This window comes from Thalassophryne amazonica, chromosome 3 (assembly GCF_902500255.1).
Source record: "Thalassophryne amazonica chromosome 3, fThaAma1.1, whole genome shotgun sequence".
Taxonomy (NCBI): domain Eukaryota; kingdom Metazoa; phylum Chordata; class Actinopteri; order Batrachoidiformes; family Batrachoididae; genus Thalassophryne; species Thalassophryne amazonica.
In genome coordinates this window covers 65254805-65280229 of record NC_047105.1, presented here as the reverse complement: position 1 = coordinate 65280229, position 25425 = coordinate 65254805, and the positions used below count along the sequence as shown (strand labels likewise).

Below are 25425 nucleotides of genomic sequence, written 5' to 3'. Positions count from 1 at the left end.
TCTTCCAAGGCCTTGGAGCCCTACTAACCATACTTGGCACGTGTAGTTTTAGTTGGGGAGATGATCACTGTAGCAACAGTGAGCTGATTTGGATATTAGTCATGGTGCCTGTGTGTGTGTGTATATTCAGATTGTGGCTCATAGATTACATTCCTCGAGCTAAACACACAAAATGCCAACAGCCTACAACTGACTTCAAGGCAGCCGAAAGTTATCAGATATATTTCTTTAAATCATGAGGTCATTCAGTGTAGAACTGTACCCAGAGCTGGGTGGAGGATTTGATTTAAAAATTCCACAGCTGTACTGATCTTGTGAAAAGAGTAGTTTTAATAATTTTTTTAAAATACAATTTATGAGTTCTATCTGAGGTGTACTGTACATGGTCATAAACAGACACCTTTATGCCCATGTACAGGCATGTCAAACAAGCACTTGAAATTTACTTTAAAGGGCGTATTTGCAAATTTAATACAAACTGGCACCCAATAATCCTGACACCACGATTCATCTGGTGCTGCCACTGACCTGCTAAAATAATACTGTACAATTCCACTTTTAAAGCCATACAGTTGGTTTTCAGGAAACAACCATGTGTTTAACAACAATCTACAATTTGCTTTGCAAAGCAACAATTTATAGTAAAAATGATTAGGAACGATTACAAAATATTTTCTACCTGTGTTACAGATTACAAAGTAAAGGAATGACACATTTTAACTGTGCATGGCGATGATGTCATTACAGATGTCTCTGATGGCTGTTCGGGTCACTGACGACTTGGATGACTTCTGTCTCTTACACTTTGCTCTGCTCACTAAACTGACATGAGACAGGAAAAGCTCCGCTGATTTGCCTTCACTCCATAACTCGTGGATGTATAAGGACAGCAGGAAGAGTCCTGCTTCTGCAAAAGAACAACAAAAACAAGACATTTAGTCTCATCCCAAATGAACACACCCAAAGGCTCCTTTTATCAGACAGACATTTTCAGAGAAATGTTCTGATTATTTAACATTCTGACTCATCTACCGCTGGTCAATATTCGGCCGTAAGACAGTATGTAATTTCTGTTCATCTGATAGCAGGTTTTCATGACTCTGTTATTCACTGTCTGTTAGCAGGATAACTCCAAAAGTAATGAATGAATACCAATGAAATTTGGTGAGTAGACTGATTATTCTGGGAGATAAGTGAATCTATTTTTGATGTGATGCAGAATATATTGTGGAACTGAGATCCAGAAGAATGTTTGGCACATAGCAATGTTTAACTCAAAGTTATGAGAAGGTGTTCAACTAATTTGGTGAGGAGATGGCTGATTTCCTAGAAAATGAGGGATTTTATTTAGAATTTGATCCATACATATTTTGGAAACAGGATTCAAAAGAACTTTTAAGCAACGTAACCTGGACTACTCAGAGTGCCTTCTAGTTAATCCTCTTTTTGGTGGTACAAACATCGAACAGAGAAGCAAAAACGGTTTTTGTTAAGAATAAACCCAGAAAGCCTTCAGTGCTGAGTTGGATTTGCTTTCCTTCATTTTATCTGCTCACATCATCAGCATTCTGCCTTAACAACTGATGTTATTAATATTCTGCATCTTTATCTGAATAAACTGTTCAAAACTGGACTGCCTGCTTATAAAACAATTATTTTACATAATTTTTTTTAAAACTACAGAGCATTCAAATCTTCTGCATTCATCATTTTAATAGCAAATGTTTTGACTTGTTTCAATCTTTCAATCTTTTAAAAAACTCATGGAAAGATCTGATTTCACATTATATATACACACACACACACACACACACACACACACACACACACACACACACACACACACACACACACACACACACACACACACACCACACACACACACACACACACACACACACACACACACACACACACACACACACAGTAGTGTTCAGAATAATAGTAGTGCTATGTGACTAAATTATTAATCCAGGTTGAGTATACGAGGGCTGTCAATAAAGTAACGGTCCTTTTTATTTTTTTCAAAAACTATATGGATTTCATTCATATGTTTTTACGTCAGACATGCTTGAACCCTCGTGCGCATGCGTAAGTTTTTCCACGCCTGTCGGTGACGTCATTCGCCTGTGAGCACTCCTTGTGGGAGGAGTCGTCCAGCCCCTCGTCGGAATTCCTTTGTCTGAGAAGTTGCTGAGAGACTGGCGCTTTGTTTGATCAAAATTTTTTCTAAACCTGTGAGACACATTGAAGTGGACACGGTTCGAAAAATTAAGCTGGTTTTCAGTGAAAATTTTAACGGCTGATGAGAGATTTTGAGGTGAGACTGTCGCTTTAAGGACTTTTCACGGTGCGAGACGTCGTGCAGCGCTCTCAGGCGGCGTCATCAGCCTGTTCAAGCTGAAAACCTCCACATTTCAGGCTCTATTGATCCAGGACGTCGTGACAGAACAGAGAAGTTTCAGAAGAAGTCAGTTTCAGCATTTTATCCGGATATTCCACTGTTAAAGGAGATTTTTTTAATGAAAGACGTGCGGACGGGTCCGCGCGTCGGGACGCAGCCGCCGCGACGCTCCGCCACAGGAAAAACACCTCTGTTGAAAGCCTTAAGGACAAGTTGGAACATGTCCTGCCTGTTAAACAATTTCTCATATACTCACTCCACTGAAAGCCATCAAAAGCCGCCTGGATTTTACAAATGGTTATCAACACGGAGGTGTTTTTCCTGTGCCGCCGCACCGCGTCGGCTGCGTCCCGACGCGCGGATCCGTCCGCACGTCTTTCATTAAAAAAATCTCCTTTAACAGTGGAATATCCGGATAAAATGCTGAAACCAACTTCTTCTGAAACTTCTCTGTTCTCTCACGACGTCCTGGATCAATAGAGCCTGAAATGTGGAGGTTTTCAGCTTGAACAGGCTGATGACGCCGCCTGAGAGCGCTGCGCGACGTCTCGCACCGTGAAAAGTCCTTAAAGCGACAGAATCACCTCAAAATCTCTCATCAGCCGTTAAAATTTTCACTGAAAACCAGCTTAATTTTTCGAACCGTGTCCACTTCGATGTGTCTCACAGGTTTAGAAAAATTTTTGATCAAACAACGCGCCAGTCTCTCAGCAACTTCTCAGACAAAGGAATTCCGACGAGGGGCTGGACGACTCCTCCCACAAGGAGTGCTCACAGGCGAATGACGTCACCGACAGGCGTGGAAAAACTCACGCATGTGCACGAGGGTTCAAGCATGTCTGACGTAAAAACATATGAATGAAATCCATATAGTTTTTGAAAAAAATAAAAAGGACCGTTACTTTGACAGCCCTCGTATTTCTTATTGTTACATGGGAAACAAGGTACCAGTAGATTCAGTAGATTCTCACAAATCCAACAAGACCAAGCATTCATGATATGCACCCTCTTAAGGCTAAGAAATTGGGCTATTAGTAAAAAAAAAAAAAAAAAAAAAAAGAAAAGGGGGTGTTCACAATAATAGTAGCATCTGCTGTTGACGCTACAAACTCAAAACTATTATGTTCAAACTGCTTTTTTAGCAATCCTGTGAATCACTAAACTAGTATTTAGTTGCATAATCACAGTTTTTCATGATTTCTTCACATCTGCGAGGCATTAATTTTGTTGGTTTGGAACCAAGATTTTGCTCGTTTATTAGTGTGCTTGGGGTCATTCTCTTGTTGAAACACCCATTTCAAGGGCATGTCCTCTTCAGCATAAGGCAACATGACCTCTTCAAGTATTTTGACATATCCAAACTGATCCATGATACCTGGTATGCGACATATAGGGCCAACACCATAGTAGGAGAAACATGCCCATATCATGATGCTTGCACCACCATGCTTCACTGTCTTCACTGTGAACTGTGGCTTGAATTCAGAGTTTGGGGGTCGTCTCACAAACTGTCTGCGCCCCTTGGACCCAAAAAGAACAATTTTACTCTCATCAGTCCACATAATATTCGTCCATTTCCCTTTAGGCCAGTTGATGTGTTCTTTGGCAAATTGTAACCTCTTCTGCATGTCTTTTATTTAACAGAGGGACTTTGCGGGGGATTCTTGCAAATAAATTAGCTTCACACAGGCGTCTTCTAACTGTTACAGCACTTACAGGTAACTCCAGACTGTCTTTGATCATCCTGGAGCTGATCAATAGGTGAGCCTTTGACGTTCTGGTTATTCTTCTATCCATTTTGATGACTGTTTTCCGTTTTCTTCCACGCGTCTCTGGTTTTTGTGTCCATTTTAAAGCATTGGAGATCATTGTAGATGAACAGCCTATAATTTTTTGCACCTGCTTATACGTTTTCCCCTCTCCAATCAACTTTTTAATCAAACTACGCGGTTCTTCTTAATGTTTTGAACGTCCCATTTTCCTCAGGCTTTCAAAGAGAAAAGCATGTTCAACAGGTGCTGGCTTCATCCTTAAATAGGGGACACCTGATTCACACCTGTTTGTTCCACAAAATTGACGAACTCACTGACTGAATGCCACACTACTATTATTGTGAACCCCCCCCCCTTTTTTTTTTTTACTAATAACCCAATTTCATAGCCTTAAGAGTGTGCATATCATGAATGCTTGCTTGTTTCCCATGTAACAATAAGAAATATACTCAAAACCTGGATTAATCTTTTTAGTCACATAGCACTACTATTATTCTGAACACTACTGTACATATCTATCTATATCTATATATAGATATAGATATACACAGTAGTGTTCAGAATGCATGATTTCATGATTTCCCTGCATGATTTCTAAGTGAGGAAAATAAGTATTTGAACACCCTGCGGTTTTGCAATTTCTCCCACTTAGAAATCATGGAGGGGTCTGAAATTTTCATCTTAGGTGCATGTCCACTGTGAGAGATATAATCTTAAAAAAAAAAAAATAATCCAGAAATCACAATGTATGATTCTTTAACAATTTATTTGTATGTTACTGTTGCAAATAAGTATTTGACCTCCTACCAACCAGCAAGAATTCTGGCTCACACAGACCTGTTAATTTTTCTTTAAGAAGCCCTCTTATTCTGCACTCTTTACCTGTATTTAATTGCACCTGTTTGAACTTGTTACCTGTATAAAAGACACCTGTTCACACAATCAATCACACTCCAACCTGTCCACCATAGCCAAGACCAAAGAGCTGTCTCAGGACACCAGGGACAAAACTGTAGACCAGCACAATGCTGGGATGGACTACAGGACAACAGGCAAGCAGCTTGGTAGAAGACAACTGTTATGATTATTTATTAGAAAGTGGAAGAAACACAAGATGACTGTCAATCTCCCTCAGTCTGGGATTCCATGCAAGATCTCACTTTGTGGGGTAAGGATGATTCTGAGAAAGCTCAGAACTACACAGGAGGACCTGGTCAATAACCTGAAGAGAGCTGGGACCACAGTCACAAAGATTACATTAGTAACACATGATGCTGTCATGGTTTAAAATTCTGCAGGGCAGCAAGGTCCCCCTGCTCAAGCCAACACATGTCCAGGCCCGTTTGAAGTTCACCAGTGACCATCTGGATGATCCAGAGGAGGCATGGGAGAAGGTCATGTGGTCAGATGAGACCAGAATAGAGCTTTTTGAAATCAACTCCACTTACCATGTTTAGAGGATGAGAACAACCCCAAGAAAACCATCCCAACCGTGAAGCATGGGGGTGGAAACATCATTCTCTGCGGGTGCTTTTCTGCAAAAGGGACAGGACGACTGCACGATATTGAAGGGAAGATGGATGGGGTCATGTATTGAGAGATTTTGGCAAACAACCTCCTTCCCTCGGTAAGAGCACTGAAGATGGGTCATGGCTGGGTCTTCCAGCATGACAATGACCCCAAACACACAGCCAGGGCAACTAAGGAGGGGCTCCATAAGAAGCATTTCAAGGTCCTGGAGTGGCCTGGCCAGTCTCCAGACCTGAACTCAATAGAAAATCTTTGGAGGGAACTGAAATTCCAAATCTGAAAGATCTAGAAAAGATCTGGTATATGGAGGAGTGGACCAAAATCCCTGCTGCAGTGTGTGCAAACCTGGTGAAAAACTACAGGAAACATTTGACCTCTGTAATTGCAAACAAAGGCTACTGTACCAAATATTAACATTGATTTTCACAGGTGTTCAAATACTTATTTGCAGCAGTAAAATACAAATAAATTATATATATATATATATAAAAAAAAAAATACATTGCGATTTACGGATTTTTTTTTTTTTTTAGATTATGTCTCTCACAGTGGACATGCACCTAAGATGAAAATTTCAGACCCCTCCATGATTTCTAAGTGGGAGAACTTGCAAAACCGCATGGTGTTCAAATACTTATTTTCCTCACTGTATATAGATATATATTCATTATCTATCAAATTTCACTGAACATTGTTCAGATATTTTGCACCTTGCAGTCAAATGGGCAAAAATCATGAACAAAATCATCATCATCCACAGTTTGTGTTGAGGGACCTTTAACTAACCAACAGCATTTAAGAACTGATTTTTTTTTAGTGAAATGATTTCAGTTAAATTTTTAAAGCAGAAAGTTTCTTTTGGGGTTCCATTCTGAAATCTTACATTACTCAATACAACTCTGACACGTCGCATTAGCAATGTAAGATATAATGTATACCGACACACAATAACAAATGTGGCACCTGTAAAAACATGTATTTTCACTGATCAAATCTAGATGGATGAGTTGATTTAGATCATTTCATGCAAATTGAAGACATTCGTGACAGCAGACTCATTATTTACAGATTAAACATATCACCAAAGACAGATGTTGGAATGCTGAATCTGTCTGTCTGTGGTAAAGAATTTCCTTTTAATTCTGTGGATCAGCCTAATCATGGAAGAGGACCACACAATGGTGACACCCTACCTTTGTGCAACACCCGCACCACATCTCTGACACAGATTCATGCATTATTTATTTGTATTTCAGTAATGTCATCATATGATGTTCTGTCTGGCTTTGATATTTGATGAGTTCTGTCCAGACCAGAACCACTCTATCCTTGACTAACAAAAACCCTTCCGACATATTTAGTCCATGTTGGTATCTAATTTTAGGTTAAACAGTTATGGCCTTGAATTTGATCCTTCAAGGTCACCCAGGTCAAAGGGTCATGTAACCAACAGAAAGGTGACACAACTTCATACTGGTGTTTCGTAGTAATTATAGGATAATACATAAATACATCTTCAGCCTCTTATCTGGGATCAGGTCGCGGTGGCAACTCCAGCAGGGGACCCAAAACTTCCCTTTCCTGGGCCACATTGACCACCTCTGCCTGAGGGATCCCGAGACATTCCCAGGCCAGTGTGGAGATATACTCTCTCAATCCTAGACCTGGGTCTTCCCTGGGGTCTCCTCCCAGATGGACGTGTCTGGAACACCTCCCTAGGGAGGTGCCAAGGAGGCATCCTTACCAGATGCCTGAACCACCTCAGCTGGCTCCTTTCAACACAAAGGAGCAGCGGCTCTACTCGAAGCACCTCACAGAGCTTCTCACCCTATTGCAACAGAAGACACCAGCTACCCTCTCGAGGAAGCCCATTTTGGCCGCTAATACCCTAGTTCTTTCGATCATGACCCAACCCTCATGACCGTAGGTGAGAGTAGGAATGAACACTGATTGGTAGATCAAGAGCTTCACCTTTTGGCAAAGCTCCCTTTTCGTCACAGCAGTACGGTAGAACGAATGCAATACTGCCCCTGCTGCACCAATCCTCCGGCTAACCTCATGCTCCATTGTCCCCTCATTCGTGAACAAGACCCCGAGATACGTGAACTCCTTCACTTGGAGCAAGACTGCATTTCCTACCTGGAGTAGGAAATCCATCAGTTTCCTGCTGAGAACCATGGTCTTAGATTTAGAGGTGCTGATCCTCATCCCAGCCACTACACAGTTGTGGCTGTGAACGGACCCAGTGAGTGTTGGAGGTCACCGGCCGATGAAGCCAACAGGACCACATCATCTGCAAAAAGCAGTGATGAGACCCTGAGCCCACCAAACTGGAAACCCTCCTCCCCCCCAACTACGCCTCGATATCCTGTCCATGAAAATCACAAACAGGACTGGTGACAAGGCGCAGCCCTGGTGGCGGCCAACCTCCACCAGAAACGAGTCCAACTTACTGCCGAGCACCCAAACACAGCTCTCGCTTTGTGAGTACAGAGATTCCATGTCCCTGAGAAGGGACCCCCTCACTCCATACTCCCACTGCACCTCTCACAGTATCTCCTGGGGTACCTGATCATACACCTTCTCCACCTGATCATACACCTTCTCCAAGTCCACAAAACACATGTAAACTGGCATACTCCCGGGCCCCCTCCAGGATCCTTGTGAGAGTGAAGAGCTGGTCGGTTGTTCCACAGCCAGGATGGAACCCGCATTGTTCCTCTTCAATCAGAGGTTCGACTATTAGCCAAACCCTCCTTTCCAGCACCCTGGAATAGACTTTACCAGGGAGGATGAGTAGTGTGATGCCCCTGTAGTTGGCACACACTCTCTGGTTTAGGATTATCTTTCACTAATTCCTCAAAATAACAATTCAGAGTTTGAAACTTCAGGGTGACCAAAGGCTATGTGGCCAATAGAAAGATGAAATATTTCATATGAATATTTAGTAGTTACCACAGTGTCTGTAACTAGTTTCTGAAAATGACCACTATAAGGGAGGTTGAGTTTTCAAGATCCCTCAAGATCAAAGGTTGTATGACAGGCATATATATTCATATTAGTGTTTCACACTCCCCTTCTAGCTGCCACCTTATCGTGGTGGGGGAGTTTGCGTACCCGGATGATCCTAGGAGCTATGTTGTCGGGGGCTTTGTGCTCCCTGTAGGGTCTCCCAAGGCAAACAGGTCCTAGGTGACAGGTCAGACTAAGGGCAGTTCAGAACCTCCATGACCAGTAAAAGATCAAGGACCGAGACGTCGCCCGGTATGGCGGAGCCGGGGTCCCACCCTGGAGCCAGGCCTGGGGTTGGGGCTCGCGCGCAAGCGCCTGGTGGTCGGGCCTTAGCCCATGGGGCCCGGCCGGGCTCAGCCCGAAAGAGTGACGTGGGCCCGCCCTCCTGTGGGTTCACCACCTGCAGAGGGGGCCATGGGGGTCGGGTGCAGAGAGGACTGGGTGGCAGTCGAGGGCAGGTGGCCCGGCGGCCCGGTCCATGCTCACAGCCCCTGGCTGTTGGGACGTGGAATGTCACCTCGCTAGGGGGGGAAGGAGCCTGAGCTTGTGCGGGAGGTTGAGAGATACCGACTAGAGATAGTCGGGCTCACCTCTACTCACAGCTTGGGCTCTGGTACCTAACTGCTGGAGAGGGGCTGGACACTTCATTTTTCTGGCGTCGCCCACGGGGAGAGGCGGAGAGCTGGGGTCGCATTGCTTATTGCTCCCCAGCTCAGTCGCCAAGTGTTGGAGTTCACTCCGGTGAAGGAGAGGGTCGCGTCCCTACGCCTTCGGGTTGGGGACAGGTCTCTCACCGTTGTCTCGGCCTACAGGCCGAGCAGCAGTGCAGAGTACCCGACCTTCCTGGAGTCCCTGGGAGGGGTACTAGATAGCGCTCCGACTGGGGACTCCATTGTTCTCCTGGGGGATTTCAACACCCACGTGGGCGGCGACAGTGAGACCTGGAGGGGGGTGATCGGGAAGCACGGCCTCCCCGATCTGAACCCGAGTGGTGTTCAGTTGTTGGACTTCTGTGCTAGTCACAGTTTGTCCATCACGAACACCATGTTCGAGCACAAGGGTGTCCATAAGTGCACATGGCACCAGGACACCCTGAGCCGGAGGTCGATGATCAACTTTGTAGTCCTATCATCTGACCTTCGGCCACGTGTCTCGGACACTCGAGTGAAGAGAGGGGCAGAGCTGTCGACTGATCACCACCTGGTGGTGAGTTGGATCCGCTGGGAGGGTAGGAAGCCGGTCAGACCTGGCAGGCCCAAATGTATTGTGAGGGTCTGCTGGGAACAACTGGCGGAACCCTCTGTCAGCGAGGTCTTCAACTCCCACCTCCAGGAGAGCTTCTCCCAGATCCCGGGGGAGGTTGGAGACATGGTGTCCGAGTGAACCATGTTCTCCACCTCCATTGTCGATGCGGTTGCTCGTAGCTGTGGTCGCAAGGTCTCTGGTGCCTGTCGCGGCGGCAATCCCCGAACCCGGTGGTGGACACCGGAAGTAAGGGATGCCGTCAAGCTGAAGAAGGAGTCCTACTTATCTTTGTTGGTAGGTGGGACCCCAGAGGCAGCTGACAGGTACCGGCAGGCCAAGCGTGCCGCAGCCCGTGTGGTCGCAGAGGCAAAAACTCAGGTCTGGGAGGGGTTCGGGGAGGCTATGGAGGAGGACTATCGGTCGGCCTCGAAGAGATTCTGGCAAACCGTCTGACGCCTCAGGAGGCGGAAGCAGCTCTCCACCAGCAGTGTTTACGGTGCGGGTGGGGAGCTGATGACCCTGACTGGGGATGTTGTCGGGCGGTGGAAGGAGTACTTCGAGGATCTCCTCAATCCCATCGTCACGTCTTCTGAAGAGGAAGCAGAGACTGGGGACTCAGAGGCGGACTCATCCATTACCCAGGCCGAAGTCACAGAGGTGGTTAGAAAGCTCCTCGGTGGCAAGGCTCCTGGGGTGGATGAAATCCGTCCTGAGTACCTTAAGTCTCTGGATGTTGTGGGGCTGTCTTGGCTGACATGCCTCTGCAACATCGCGTGGCGATTGGGGACAGTGCCTCTGGATTGGCAGACCGGGATGGTGGTCCCTCTGTTTAAGAAGGGGAACCGGAGGGTGTGTTCCAACTATAGGGGGATCACACTCCTCAGCCTCCCCGGTAAGGTCTATTCCAGAGTACTGGAGAGGAGAATTCGACCGATGGTCGAACCTCGGATTCAGGAGGAGCAGTGTGGTTTTCGTCCTGGTCGCGGCACACTGGACCAGCTCTACACGCTCAATCAGGTGCTCGAGGGTTCATGGGAGTTTGCCCAACCAGTCCACATGTGTTTTGTGGATCTGGAGAAGGCGTTCGACCGTGTCCCTCGGGGCACCCTGTGGGGAGTGCTCCGGGAGTACAGGGTCCTTTGTTAAGGGCTATCCGGTCCCTGTACGACCGCAGCAGGAGCTTGGTTCGCATTGCCCGTAGTAAGTCAAACCTGTTTCCAGTGCACATTGGCCTCATGACCGAAAGAACGAGATCGCGAGTACAAGCGGCAGAGATGAGTTTCCTCCGCAGGGTGGCTGGGCGCTCCCTTAGAGATAGGGTGAGGAGCTCAGTCACTCGGGAGGAGCTCGGAGTCAAGCCGCTGCTCCCCCACGCCTTGGGGTTCCCCCAGAGGAGCCGGGGGAGGTGTGTGTGGATCGGGAGGTCTGGGCGGCTTTGCTTGAGCTGCTGCCCCCGCGACCCGACTCCGGATAAAGCGGAAGAAAATGGATGGATGGATGTTTCACAGCAACTACATGTATATATAGAGTGTCTCAAAAAATGTATTTTGACAGCATAGAAAAACCAATCAATAGACATTTTATGCATGACCATGGCTGAAGCATATAATTTTTCTCCACAAAGCACAGTTTTTACTTCAGTCTTTCCTTTTTGATGTTTTAACCGTTTATCTTTTACACCACATGACCAATGTAACCTCCTCGTCTGAAGTTTCTTAAAAAACAAATCATCCGTCTCCAGGTTTCCGGAAAACCATGTAGCAAATTCAAGCCTCCTTGCCATTTGCTGGGGAGTTAGTTCGCTCTAAGACTGAATTTTTGTATAGAAAATGATGCAAGTCAGCCCATAGGATGCAGCACAGAACTCAACAATTTTTGTTCTCTGAATTAGGGTCAACTGCGGCATTTTTCCTGGACTTTAATGTCTTGCAGAACAAACTTTAGGGTTCCTGAAATGAGAAAAACGCCATTAATTCCCAGTAAAACCATTTCCTGGTATTCATATTTCAGAGTACTTTTGGGTACATTCTTTTGAGACACCCTATATTTATCTTGTTCCTCAAAACAGTCAGTCTTTTTAAATACAGTGCATCTGGAAAGTATTCACAGCACTTCACCTTTTCCACATTTTTTTTTATGATACAGCCTTATTCCAAAATAGATGAAATTCAATTTTTTTCCTCAAAATTCAACACACAATTCCCCATAATGACAATGTGAAAAAAGTTTATGATTTTTGCAAATTTATATATAAAAAAAGAAACAAGAAATCACATGTATGTAAGCATTCACAGCCTTTGCTATGAAGCTCAAAACTGATCTCAGGTGTATCCTGTTTCCACTGATCATCCTTGAGATGTTTCTACAGCTTAACTGGAGTCCACCTGGGGTACAATTAGGTGATTGAACATGATTTGTAAAGGCACACACATGTCTACATATAAGGTCCCATAGTTGACAGTGCATGTCAGAGCACAAACCAAGCATGAAGTTAAAGGAATTGTCTATAGACCTCAGAGAGTGGATTGTCTCGTGGCACAAATCTGGAGAAGGGTACAGAAACATTTCTGCTGCTTTGAAGGTCCCAATGAGCACAGTGACCTCCATCATCTGTAAATGGAAGAAGTTCAGATCCACCAGGACTCTTCCTAGAGCTGGCTGCCCATCTAAACTGAGCAATCGGGGGAGAAGGGCCTTAGTCAGGGAGGTGACCAAGAACCCAATGGATGTTTTTCAGAGGCAGGAACTGGAAGACTAGTCAGGATTGAGGGAAAGATGAATGTAGCAATGCACAGAGACGTCCTGGATGAAAACCTGCTCCAGAGCGCTCTTGACCTCAGACTGGGGCGATGGTTCATCTTTCAGCAAGACAGTGACTCTAAGCACAGTCAAGATATCAAAGGAGTGGCTTCAGAACAACTCTGTGAATGTCCTTGAATGGCCCAGCCAAAGCCCAGACCTGAATCTGATTGAACATTTCTGGAGAGATCTGAAAATGTCTGTGCACCGACATTCCCCATCCAACCTGATGGTGCTTGAGAGGTGCTGCAAAGACGAATTGGCAAAACTGTCCAAAGATAGGTGCACCAAGCTTGTGGCATCATATTCATGAAGACTTAAGGCTGTAATTGCTGTCAAAGGTGCATCAACAAAGTATTGAGCAAAGGTTGTAAATACGTAGGTACATGTGATTTCTTAGCTTTTTTGTTTTTGTTAATGAATTTGCAAAAAAAAAAAAAAAAAAAAAAAAAAAAAAAAAAAAAAGTCATTATGGGGGGTTATGAATAGACTTGAGAGAAAAAAAAATGTATTTACTCCTTGTTGCAATAAGGCTGTAACATAACAAAATGCGGAAAAAGTGAAGCGCTGCAAATACTTTCCGGATGCACTACGTAAACACTGGGCCAAAATTTGGACCGCCTGTGAGCGTGACTTTTAATAAATTTTTCTCAAAATGAAATTACTTTGTCCTTGGCTAACCCTCAGACATTCCATAAGGTTTGGTCTAAATCAGATCAAAACTCTGAGTTACTTTGTTCGCACAATCTGATGACCAGACAGACATACAGGACCAATAACAATACTACTGCATGTGTATCTGCGTGTGATTAATCCAGAGCAAGTGTTTTTTTAGTAACCGTGTCTGCCGACTCTCCAGAACAAGGAAAGAGTCATAAGTTTAAGAGGAAAGCAGGCGTTTACCTCTTCTGGACTGATCCATTGTGACGTCTTTCAGGCACGCAGAGACAACAGTCTGATGCAGCTCTGGAAGGAGGCCTCGTGTCTCAAGTAAGTTCAACATGATGTCAGTAAACAGCTGGATGGTTTCTACCTGTGCTGAAAGGGTGGAATGACACTGGTCTTCAAAGACCCGATGGTAAAGTCGAAGAAGGTCGGCCTTCAGACCACCATCGAGTAGCACCACATCCACAATTCCCCAATGTTTTATCACAGCTTTTTCAAACCAATGCAAGAAGACCTTTGTTCCATTTTCATCGTAGGGTTTCTCCACCAAGCACCTCAGGCACCACCAAGTGAGCAGGTGTGCCGTATCTCTGACTAGATGGCTGGGAACCTCTGTGTCACTTTGCTCAGCTGTTCTGGGAACAGTAAGAGGAATCACAGGCTCCCAGTGAACAAAGATGCTGCTGAGGTAAAATTTACAGTCTGCCAACAGAGTCTCTTCTCGTTTCTCCATCCCTGTGTCCTCTGCCAGGTTCTGTTTTTGTGCATGGGCCTGAGACAAAAAGCCTTTACCGTGGGCCTTTTGTTTTGCTGTCCCTGAGGGAGAGGAAGAAGTAGAAGAAGAAAACTACTTTTATTCCAGCAGATAAACAGGTGATGATTTAGATGCAGTGATCAAATATTTATGGCGACCATGAGAAGCCACAATACCTCCAAATGAAAACAGAAAATGCAGAAAATAAACAAAAAACATCAGCATCAGTTCAACAACAGGTAGTACATCAGAAAAGTGTTGAATTGGTGGTGGGTTGAATTGATGTCGGTGTATTTTTGTATTTGTTTTTTCTGCATTACTGGCATCAACTTAATTTGGAAGTGTCATGGACTCTCTTGGCCACCGTACATATTGTTAAATGCTTGGGGCAGAAATGCGATTTTTTTTTTTGCAATGCTAATACTGGGTTACTGGAAATCAGAACGTAAAGCACCAGGTTTGAAAATGTGAAATACAAGTTAAACTGTTGCATGTGAGTTAAAATCAATCTTCATCACAGTGATTAAAACCATAAAGAGAGGTGTGTGTAAAAATCAGTAAAAGTTAAACTTATGGTGGAAAAAATTAGTTTTCATTCTCCAACAGAAAAGACAACACAGGGTCAGCTACAGAGCAGCAGCCTTGGAGTCAGCATTGATTCATAGTGCAAACCTGTTCAAGTCATCTGTAGCTGCTAAAAAACAAAACAATAAGACTGTTTACACTATAGCATTTACGCTTAAAAAACCTGACATTTTACACTGCATCCACAAAATATTCACAGCACTTCACTGTCTCCACATTTTATGTTACAGCCTTATTCCAAAATGGATGAAATTAACTTTTCCCTCAAAATTCTGCTGACAACACCCCATAATGGTAACATGAAAAAAGTTTTGGGGAAATTTTTGCAAATTCATTAAAAACAATAATAATAATAATAATTAAAAAAAAACCCTAAGAAATCACATGTACATAAGTATTCACACCCTTTGCTCAATACTTTGTTGATGCACCTTTGGCAGCAATTACAGCCTCGAGTCCTCTTGAATATGATGCCACAAGCTTGGTGCACCTATCTTTGGGCAGTTTTGTCCATTCCTCTTTGCAGCACCTCTCAAGCACCATCAGGTTGGATGGGAAGTGTCACTGCACAGCCATTTTCAGATCTCAAAGATGTTCAATCAGATTCAGGTCTGGGCTTTGGCTGGGCCACTCAAAGACATTCACAGAGCTGTCCTGAAGCCACTCCTTTGATATCTTGGCTGTGTGCTTAGGGTCATTGTCCTGCTGAAAGACGAACCGTCGCCCCAGTTTGAGGTCAAGAGCACTCTGGAGCAAGTTTTCATCCTGGATGTCTCTGTACATTGCTGCATTCATCTTTCCCTCAATCCTGACTAGTCTCCCAGTTCCTGCTGCTGAAAAACATCCCCACAGCATGATGCTGCCACCACCATGCTTCACTGTAGGGATGGTGCCTGGTTTCCTCCAAACATGACACCTCACATTCACAACAAAGAGTTCAATCTTTGTCTCATCAAATCAAATCAAATCAATTTTATTTATATAGCGCCAAATCAGTTGCCCCAAGGGGCTTTATATTGTAAGGCAAGGCCATACAATAATTACGGAAAAACCGCAATGGTCAAAACGACCCCCTGTGAGCAAGCACTTGGCAACAGTGGGAAGGAAAAACTCCCTTTTAACAGGAAGAAACCTCCAGCAGAACCAGGCTCAGGGAGGGGCAGTCTTCTGCTGGGACTGGTTGGGGCTGAGGGAGAGAACCAGGAAAAAGACATGCTGTGGAGGGGAGCAGAGATCAATCACTAATGATTAAATGCAGAGTGGTGCATACAGAGCAAAAAGAGAAAGAAACACTCAGTGCATCATGGGAACCCCCCAGCAGTCTAAGTCTATAGCAGCATAACTAAGGGATGGTTCAGGGTCACCTGATCCAGCCCTAACTATAAGCTTTAGCAAAAAGGAAAGTTTTAAGCCTAATCTTAAAAGTAGAGAGGGTGTCTGTCTCCCTGACCTGAATTGGGAGCTGGTTCCACAGGAGAGGAGCCTGAAAGCTGAAGGCTCTGCCTCCCATTCTACTCTTACAAACCCTAGGAACTACAAGTAAGCCTGCAGTCTGAGAGTGAAGCGCTCTATTGGGGTGATATGGTACTATGAGGTCCCTAAGATAAGATGGGACCTGATTATTCAAAACCTTATAAGTAAGAAGAAGAATTTTAAATTCTATTCTAGAATTAACAGGAAGCTAATGAAGAGAGGCCAATGTGGGTGGATATGCTCTCTCCTTCTAGTCCCTGTTAGCACTCTAGCTGCAGCATTTTGAATTAACTGAAGGCTTTTCAGGGAACTTTTAGGACAACCTGATAATAATGAATTACAATAGTCCAGCCTAGAGGAAATAAATGCATGAATTAGTTTTTCAGCATCACTCTGAGACAAGACCTTTGTAATTTTAGAGATATTGCGCAAATGCAAAAAAGCAGTCCTACATATGTTTAATATGCGCATTGAATGACATATCCTGATCAAAAATGACTCCAAGATTTGTCACAGTATTACTAGAGGTCAGGGTAATGCCATCCAGAGTAAGGATCTGGTTAGACACCATGTTTCTAAGATTTGTGGGGCCAAGTACAATAACTTCAGTTTTATCTGAGTTTAAAAGCAGGAAATTAATGAAAATAACTCAGACAGAACAATCGGAGAGAGAGTCTAACCAAATACCGGCATCACTGAAAGCAGCCAAAGATAAGGATACGTCTTTGGGATGGTTATGAGTAATTTTTTCTCTAATAGTTAAAATTTTATTAGCAAAGAAAGTCATGACGTCATTACTAGTTAAAGTTAAAGGAATACTGGGCTCAATAGAGCTCTGACTCTTTGTCAACCTGGCTACAGTGCTGAAAAGAAACCTGGGGTCATCAAACCAGAGAATTTTGTTTCTCATGGTATGAGAGTCCTTCAGCTGCCTTTTGGCAAACTCCAGGTGGGCCGTCATGTGTCTTTTACTAAGAAGTGGCTTCCATCTGGCCACTCTACCATACAGACCTGATTGGTGGATTGCTGCAGAGATGGTTGTCCTGCTAGAAGGTTCTTTTCCATCCACAGAGGAATGCTGGAGTTCTGACACAGTGACCATCGGGTTCTTGGTCACCTCCCTGACTAAGGCCCTTCTCCCCCGATCGCTCAGTTTAGACGGGCAGCCAGCTCTGGGAAGTGTCTTGGTGGATCTGAACTTCTTTCATTTACAGGCAATTCAGGCCACTGTGCTCATTGGGACCTTCAAAGCAGCAGAAATGTTTCTGTAACCTTCCTCAGATTTGTGCCTCCAGACAATCCTGTCTCAGAGGTCTACAGACAATTCCTTTAACTTCGTGCTTGGTTTGTGCTCTGACATACACTGTGAACTGTGGGACCTTATATGTAGACAGGCGTGTGCCTTTACAAATCATGTCCAATTAACTGAATTTACCCCAGGTGGACTCCAAATAAGCTGTAGAAACATCTCAAGGATGACCAGTGGAAACAGGATGCACCTGAGCTCAATTTTGAGCTTCATGGCAAAGGCTGTGAATACTTATGTACACGTGATTTCATAATTTTTTAATTTTTAATAAATTAGCAAAAATCTCAAACTTTTTTTTACATTGTCATTATGGGATATTCTGTGTAGAAGTTTGAGGGAAAAAATAATTTAATCCATTTTGGAATAAGGCAGTAACATAAAAAAAATATGGAAAAAGTGAAGCTGTGAATACTTTCTGGATGCACTGGACAGTTGGACTTTTAAAGGACATCCATTACATCATATATTTTGCATTTCTCCAGATTAAATTAAACAATAAAATAATGACAGAAATAATACAACCCCTGGCAAAAATTATGGAATCACCGGCCTCGGAGGATGTTCATTCAGTTGTTTAATTTTGTAGAAAAAAAGCAGATCACAGACATGACACAAAACTAAAGTCATTTCAAATGGCAACTTTCTGGCTTTAAGAAACACTATAAGAAAAGTTATATGTGTGTAAATATGCATGTGACTTCTGTTATCCTGCAGCCCGATCTGACAAAGAACTTCAGCAGCACTCACCCAACAATTCCCTCACTTTGTACTTTTCAGACAGCACATGTATCTGAGTGAGGAGTGCTGCATTGTGTGACAGGAAGGCCCAGCACTGGAGCAGAATGAGGACTTCAGTACAGGTCAGGGGCTGTGGTTCGAGCGTCAGCTGGTTGGCCTGTCTCTTTGCACAGAGAGATGTCCAACGCTGCTCCAGAACAGAACTGAGCATCTGCAGAAACAGACCGAGCTGAGCGGTCTTCACTCCCGACCTGTCAGGAAACAACCAAGCAGACAGTTCACGTTAACTGCACACTAGCATGCATGCTTGATGGAAAGCGGGATTTAGCAAAAACAGTTAAATTAATAGTCGTTCTTTTTATGAGTTTTGTTATTGTCTGTGTTTTATTCATCTGTGTGCCGAATAACTAAATTCATTTATTCATTCATAAATTCTGAAAAGGTTGGCTCTATATCAAAATAGAAACCATTAAATTTGTGGACTGACTAATGCTTTTTATGGCTAATGTACATTTAAGCAAATGTACAGAGTGAAAAGATGGATAAACTAATGAGTCCTTCCCTTTCATGCTGATAACAAGAAAACTCAAAAACAATAAATGTTATCAACTTGTATCTCAACAAATTAAAAGAGCATACAATGAGGACAAACTGATTAAAACCCGATGAACTATATTGCACCAGATCAATCACAAAAGCAACTTTGATTTGCTCATGTAATGTCTGCCTCCTGCTTAACACTGCCACCCACTGCATCTTACATGCTGGATAGATGATGAAGGCCCATGTGTGGTTGTCAGTGACAGAAACAGTATTTCTGCAGAGAAATTTACTAAATCAGAGAAGTAGCCCATTACTCTCTGTTTCACACCTCCACACAACCCTGAGGAAAGGATTACTGCATTTTCTGAGTACAAGTCGTGCTTTTCTTAAGTAGTTTTGGAGTTCCTGCAACTTATACTCTAATGTGACTTATATAAAATAATAATAATAATAATTCTGAGTTGTCATTATTAATAATAATTAGAATGACTATTTATATAGGACTTTACCAGGAATCAAATGCACTAAACAAAATAAACTAATAATGAAAGAATAAATACCAATGATTAAAAAGTACACTACAACAATGCTCAAAAAGTCCCAAATAAAAGAACTGATAATACAAGAAAAAGGTGCAACTTGCACTCCAGTTCGACTTATACATGACTTTTTCTTCAAGAGGCATTTTTTAAACAGGTGTGACTTAAAAAAAAGTTAGTCATATACTGGATTACAGTCCAATCATACTGGAAGCAGTTTCAGATATGTCAAGTTAATTAAAAAAACAAATAAATGAACTCATTGGTAATGTCGCAAAAAGGAGAGCTTCGATAAAAATAGTTTTATAAAACTTTGTGAAAACGTAGAGTCAGTTCTAGAACTGGTACCAAGCAAAAGCAAAGGACTGAACATGTTAATGTTTGTTTTTAAACCAAACATTTTACTAACATACCAATTTCCATAAAGCTTGGTGAAAACCTTCAGCTAAACCTGGAATTTAATTTCAAAATGAAAAACAAGACGACATGCTTTGGATGAGTACCCTTCTAGCTACAGTGAATTGAATTGAATAAGCTTTATTGTCACTGTATAAAAAACACAATGAAATGTCGTTCGGCAACACCTCTGTGCAGCAGCTCCCTCACAGATAAATTACAATATACAATAGACTATCACATATAAAATATATAGTCTGTTAAAAACTCAGTATAAATAAGATAATGAGTATTAAATACATATTTTAAAGAATAAAACAGTGGAGGGAATATCCGGTGCAATAATAAAAACAGTGCAGTGTGATCCCCAGTGCGATACAAGTAGTCAATATTCTTCTAAAAGTCTTTTCACAGCCATTGGGAAAAAGCTGTCCTTCAGTCTGTTTGTGCGGGCTCGGATAACCCGGAGCCTGCCAGACGGGAGGATGGAGAAGAGGGAGTGTCCCGGATGGTAGGGATCATTCGTGATCTTTGTGGCCCGTCCGAGAAGGCGTTTTGAGTAAATCTCAGCCAGGGATGGGGGCGGGCAACCGATGATCCACTGAGCTGTTTTAATCACTCGCTGAAGCTGTTTCTTCTCAGATGCGGTGCAGCTGGCGTACCACACCGTACATCCATATGTGAGTACGCTCTTGATGGTGCAGCTGTAGAAATTCTTCAACAGAGGCAGAGGCAGCTTGTTCTTTTTCAATGTTCTTAGGAAAAATAGGCGTTGCTGGGCCTTTTTAACCATATGATTGGTATTGGCTGTCCAGCCAACTTCCTCAGAGATGTGTAGTCCTAGGAACTTGAATTCTTGGACACATTCCACCCGTTCCCCTTTGATCATCAGAGCATGGTGAGGTGTAGCCCGCGCCTTCCGAAAGTCAATTATTATTTCTTTCGTTTTTTTGGTATTCAGGTTGAGATGGTTTTCACTGCACCATGTCACCAGTGAATCCACTTCCTCTCTGTAGGGCATTTCATTGTTGTCACTAATCAGTCCCACGACTGTCGTGTCATCAGCAAATTTGATGACAGAGTTGGTGGCGCTGTGAATAGCAACGCAGTCATGGGTGTATAGTGTGTACAAGATGGGGCTTAGTACACACCCTTGTGGCACGCCAGTGTTGACAGTGGAAGCGGATGTGGAGTTGCCTATTCTCACATACTGCCATCTGTTTGTCAGAAAGTCCTTAATCCATAGGCATAGCGGGGTTCCAAGCTTCAATGCCTGCAGTTTGTTGACAAGCCTACTAGGGCTGATAGAATTGAACGCTGAGCTGAAATCAACAAACAGCATTCAGACATAAGTGTTTGGATTTTCCAAGTGGCTGAGAGCAGAATGAAGCACGATGGAAACTGCGTCATCTGTGCACCTATTGGACTTGTATGCAAACTGGTGCTTGTCGAGGCCGGGTGGAATCTTGTCCTTGATGTAGTTGAGCACCAGCTTTTCCATACACTTCATTATCACTGGTGTCAGAGCCACCGGCCGGTAGTCATTCAGTCCCGAAATGGCAGAGCATTTGGGCACAGGAATGATCCTGGCAGTTTTCAGGCAGGCGGGGACTGTGGTCTGCTGCAGTGATTGATTAAAAATCTTTGTAAACACGTCAGCCAGTTGGTAAGCACACGACTTCAGCAGCCTCCCTGGCACGTTGTCGGGCCCAGGTGCCTTGCTGATATCGATCTTCCTCAGTACCTCCAGTACCTGGTGCTGCTGGATAACAAGGGGCTCACTGTAAGGTGATATTGGTGGCAGCAACAACGTGTCTTCAGCCTGTCCTCTTCCTTCCTCAAAGCGGGAGAAAAAGGCATTGAGCTGGTCCAGGAAAGCCACATCTGCGTCAAGGGGAGTGATGTGGCATTTTTTATAATCCGTGATGTTTTGGATACCCTTCCACATGGAGCGTGCGTTGCCCTCTATGAAGTTGGCCTCTATGCACTTCCTGTAGTTTGCCTTGGCAGCCTTAATACCTCGGGTCAGGTCTGCTCTGGCCTTTCTGTATGAGTCTCTGTTCCCTGACCTCAGTGCCATGTCCCGAGCCTGGAGAAGTAATCTGGTATTTTTACTAAACCAGGGTTTTTGGTTGGGGAAGACCTTCACCACCTTTTTAGTTGTTGCACTGTCCATAGAAAAAGAAATGTATGACAGGACTGAGTCAGTAAAATGCTCAATGTCTGTGTGCTCAAAAATATCCCACTCTGTGTCCTCAAAGCAGTCTTGAAGAGACAGTTTGGTCTCTTCAGTCCAACACTGAATTGTTTTATTCAGCGGTTTAGACCTACAGATGAGTGGTTTGTAGGCTGGTGTCACTATCAAAGAAAGGTGATCAGAGTGGCCCAGGTGGGGGGAGGGACGGGCTTTGTATGCCTCTGGAGAGCTAGTGTAAACCTGGTCTAATGTTTTGCTTTTCCTCGTCCTGATATCCACATTTTTGTAGAACCTGGGGAGCACAGTCTTTAAATTTGTGTGGTTAAAATCCCCAGCCACAATATATAAGCTATCTGGGTGTTTGTTCTGCTGTCATACAGCTTGGACATCGCAATTTTAGCATTTGCACGCGGGTGTACATACACAGCGGCTACAAACACTCTGCCAATTTCTCTCGGCAAGTAATAGGGTCTGCATTTTAATAATAAAAACTCTAGGTTGGGGCAGCAGTGCTTCTCAATGACCGTAGTGTCCGTGCACCACTTGTTATGAACGTAGACACACACGCCCCCTCCCCTGGTCTTACCGGAGTTTGTTGTGCAGTCCGCCTGGTAGATTGTGCGACCTGCTAACTCCACAGCCTGGTCGGGAATATTTCCATGGAACCACGTCTCCGTCATCACCAAGAGGCAGCTATCCATCGCGTTGTTGGTGTCGCGTAGTTTAATCCCATCCATTTTATTAACCAACAAGCGAACGTTTGCTAAAAAGACGCTAGGAACAGCCGGCTTGTGTGGGTTGGCGGCTAGCCGCGCCCGGCTGCCCGCATGCTTGCCTCGTTTCTGGCGTCTTCCACACCGTCTTCGCTGCCTCCGCTCTGTCCATAGACTCTTCCGCTTCCTTCGGCTTGTGCACTCCTGCCGCACGGTCCGCTCTCGGTCCGACTTCTCAATCCGTCCTTGCCGACGTATTTCATCTGGGAACAAACTGAATCCTTCTGGCGTCCAGCCGGTCCAATATTGTTCAAGTTCAATAATTTTGGTTCGAGTAATAGTATTTCTGTGGATTGCTGCTGTGCTACATATGGCTAATGTCTCAACCTTTGTTTTGCATAGAGAAACAAAAAAAACAGTTTGGCATTCACATACAACTGTAGTTCATCACATTCACATTTCCAGTGCGGTGGCTTAAATATGCAAAATTATGTGTCCAGTGCAGCTCTTTTACCTGAGGTGTCTGATGATACTTAGTCCCACATACAAGAATTCACCGATGAGTGGGAGTGGGAGACACTTCACTGAGCTGGCGGCTTTCTTCTCTCTCCCAGGGGAGGTCGAGCTTCCGTCTGCCTGAGAGCACTTGTCTCCCAGAAGAGTAAACCACAAGATATGGAGCAAATCTATGACAGCACTCAGGAGATGCTGCTCCACTTGTCTGAGAGACAAAAGGGATCCATTAATGTGGAAGCCATAGAATCCAACAGGATGTTTCACCATCATACATCAGTGACAATACAAAAAAAGAAAAAAACTCAAATGATTAAACATGTAAGCTTATGTCTGCACCTTTTTTCAACCATCTGCAGGATCCAGGTGAGCAGGCCACAGTTCTTGGTGAGGTTATAAGCCGCTTTGGTCACACGAGCAGTCTGACATAACACCCTGATAATCTGAGCCTATTCAGCACACAAACACATCATTTAAATGGAAAAGAAATAAGACACCACATTCATCTCACTATCACACTGAAGAGAGTCTCAATATCACATTGTGTTATTGCCTGGTCACGTGAGCAATAGGCAAAGTTTTTACCAGGCAAAATTTTTTTTTTGGGGGGGGGGGGGGGGGGGGGGGTGGTATTTAGTTTTTGTTGTTGCTGCAGTGAGCTCGGGTGTGAGTCTTGGTGTGTACCTGGATGTGCTCGTCACACAGCGGGCTGCTGCTGAAGCCTAAAAGGCTCTGGAAGATGCTTTGCTGGTTGCACAGTTTATAGCAGTAACCATCAGCCATACCTTCCTCCAGCACTTTTAGAATCCACTCACGCTCCATCTTGTGCTACAGGGACAAGGCGGGGACAAACCATCAGTCACACGGCTCGAAATGACCTCCCCTTCATATAAGAGATAAGAGTGTAAAAACACTGAACACAGTAAAACTAAGCACAGAGGAAGGCTGAATGCTGCTGACACAACCAGTGTTTATGGACAGCCACGTGTTTATTTTGGGCAACATTCACAAATCATCTTATTACAAGGTTTTCTTTGACAGTTTACCTCCAAGTCAAAGCCATAGAACAGTTTGAAAAACTCAGGTACTCTTCTGAAGTCCAAACTCTGATGAGACAGCAGAAACCTGTTCAACACCACATACATATGGTCCTCTGGAGAAAGAAAAAGAAATAATAATAATAATTCAGCATCACAAAAGGATCATGAACAGTGCACAGAGCATCAAAGGGATCAAAACAGGCATGTGATAAAACAGGAATAATGCCCAGATAGCCATGCAGGTTGACAGCTGGTACATTAATTTGATTACAATATCAAGTTTATTGGTGAAATCTGCCCCTGGTTTGTGGTGAGAGTTCATCATAATACTGGTATAACATCCTAATGCCGCCGCTGTTGCACTTGTGTTAGTACTTCGCAATGGCTGCCAGCCCCCTGGCGGCCAAATAGTTCAGTACCAAAATTCACAGATGTGTAGACAGCCCCATTGTGTGAAAGCAAGAAGCATCACCACAAGGAGATGGAATTGCAGGGCAGAGTAAACGCATTAGTAAGATTATAATAATTTGTTTCTATGTGTACTTTTATTTCTTATTCATTTAATACTTTTTGTACTGTGAATAAACTATGATAAATGGAAACTATTGTTTAATTTAAGTCATTCAACTAATTATTAATGTACAGTACAAATGTTTTAGGCATATTTAAAGCATCATAAAAGCATTAAAAATGATGAAGACCTGATAAATACATGAAATGTGTGATTAATTTCAACTTCAATGATGATCATTATGAAAGCTGGGTTCTATTTATATGTGAGATTTTTTATTTTTTGTATATAAGTCACACCAGCGTATAAGTTGCAGGATCTCAAAAACTATTTTCAGAAAAATGCGACTTCAAGTGTGAGTAATTGTGTTTTACAATCATTTTAATATTGCATGATCATTTGCAATTGTGTTTGTGTGGTATTCTACTGGCTAGTAGTTTTACAAAGAAATTACTATTACTATTATTATTATTATTATTATTATGGAATAAAAAATATAGCTCACACATTCACTTTTGTTGGAAATGATTTTGTGTTGACATGTCAATTAAAAAGGGGATGGCGGAGGGGCATCAAACACAACTTTTATTATAATTCTGGGATGCCTGAAACATTTGCACAGTACTGCACATCTTTTATCATCTGATCTTGGCATGCTAAACTTTTTTTGGAAACCTCCATATTTA

The 25425-nt window shown here is 43.5% G+C and overlaps 1 protein-coding gene across 1 annotated transcript in view; it reads right to left on the bottom strand.

Moving 5' to 3' along the window:
* Window positions 1-307: 307 nt before the first annotated feature.
* urb1 (URB1 ribosome biogenesis homolog) overlaps window positions 308-25425 on the bottom strand; it is a 69477-nt gene continuing 44359 nt past the window's right edge. Inside the window, exons 33-39 of the mRNA XM_034166585.1 lie at window positions 24235-24341; window positions 23873-24016; window positions 23528-23637; window positions 23190-23396; window positions 18297-18538; window positions 13666-14244; window positions 308-907 (exon numbers count right to left, since the gene is read on the bottom strand). Coding sequence (XP_034022476.1) covers window positions 717-907; window positions 13666-14244; window positions 18297-18538; window positions 23190-23396; window positions 23528-23637; window positions 23873-24016; window positions 24235-24341 — 1580 coding nt within the window. The 3' untranslated portion in view covers window positions 308-716. The remainder of the gene's footprint in view (window positions 908-13665; window positions 14245-18296; window positions 18539-23189; window positions 23397-23527; window positions 23638-23872; window positions 24017-24234; window positions 24342-25425) is intronic.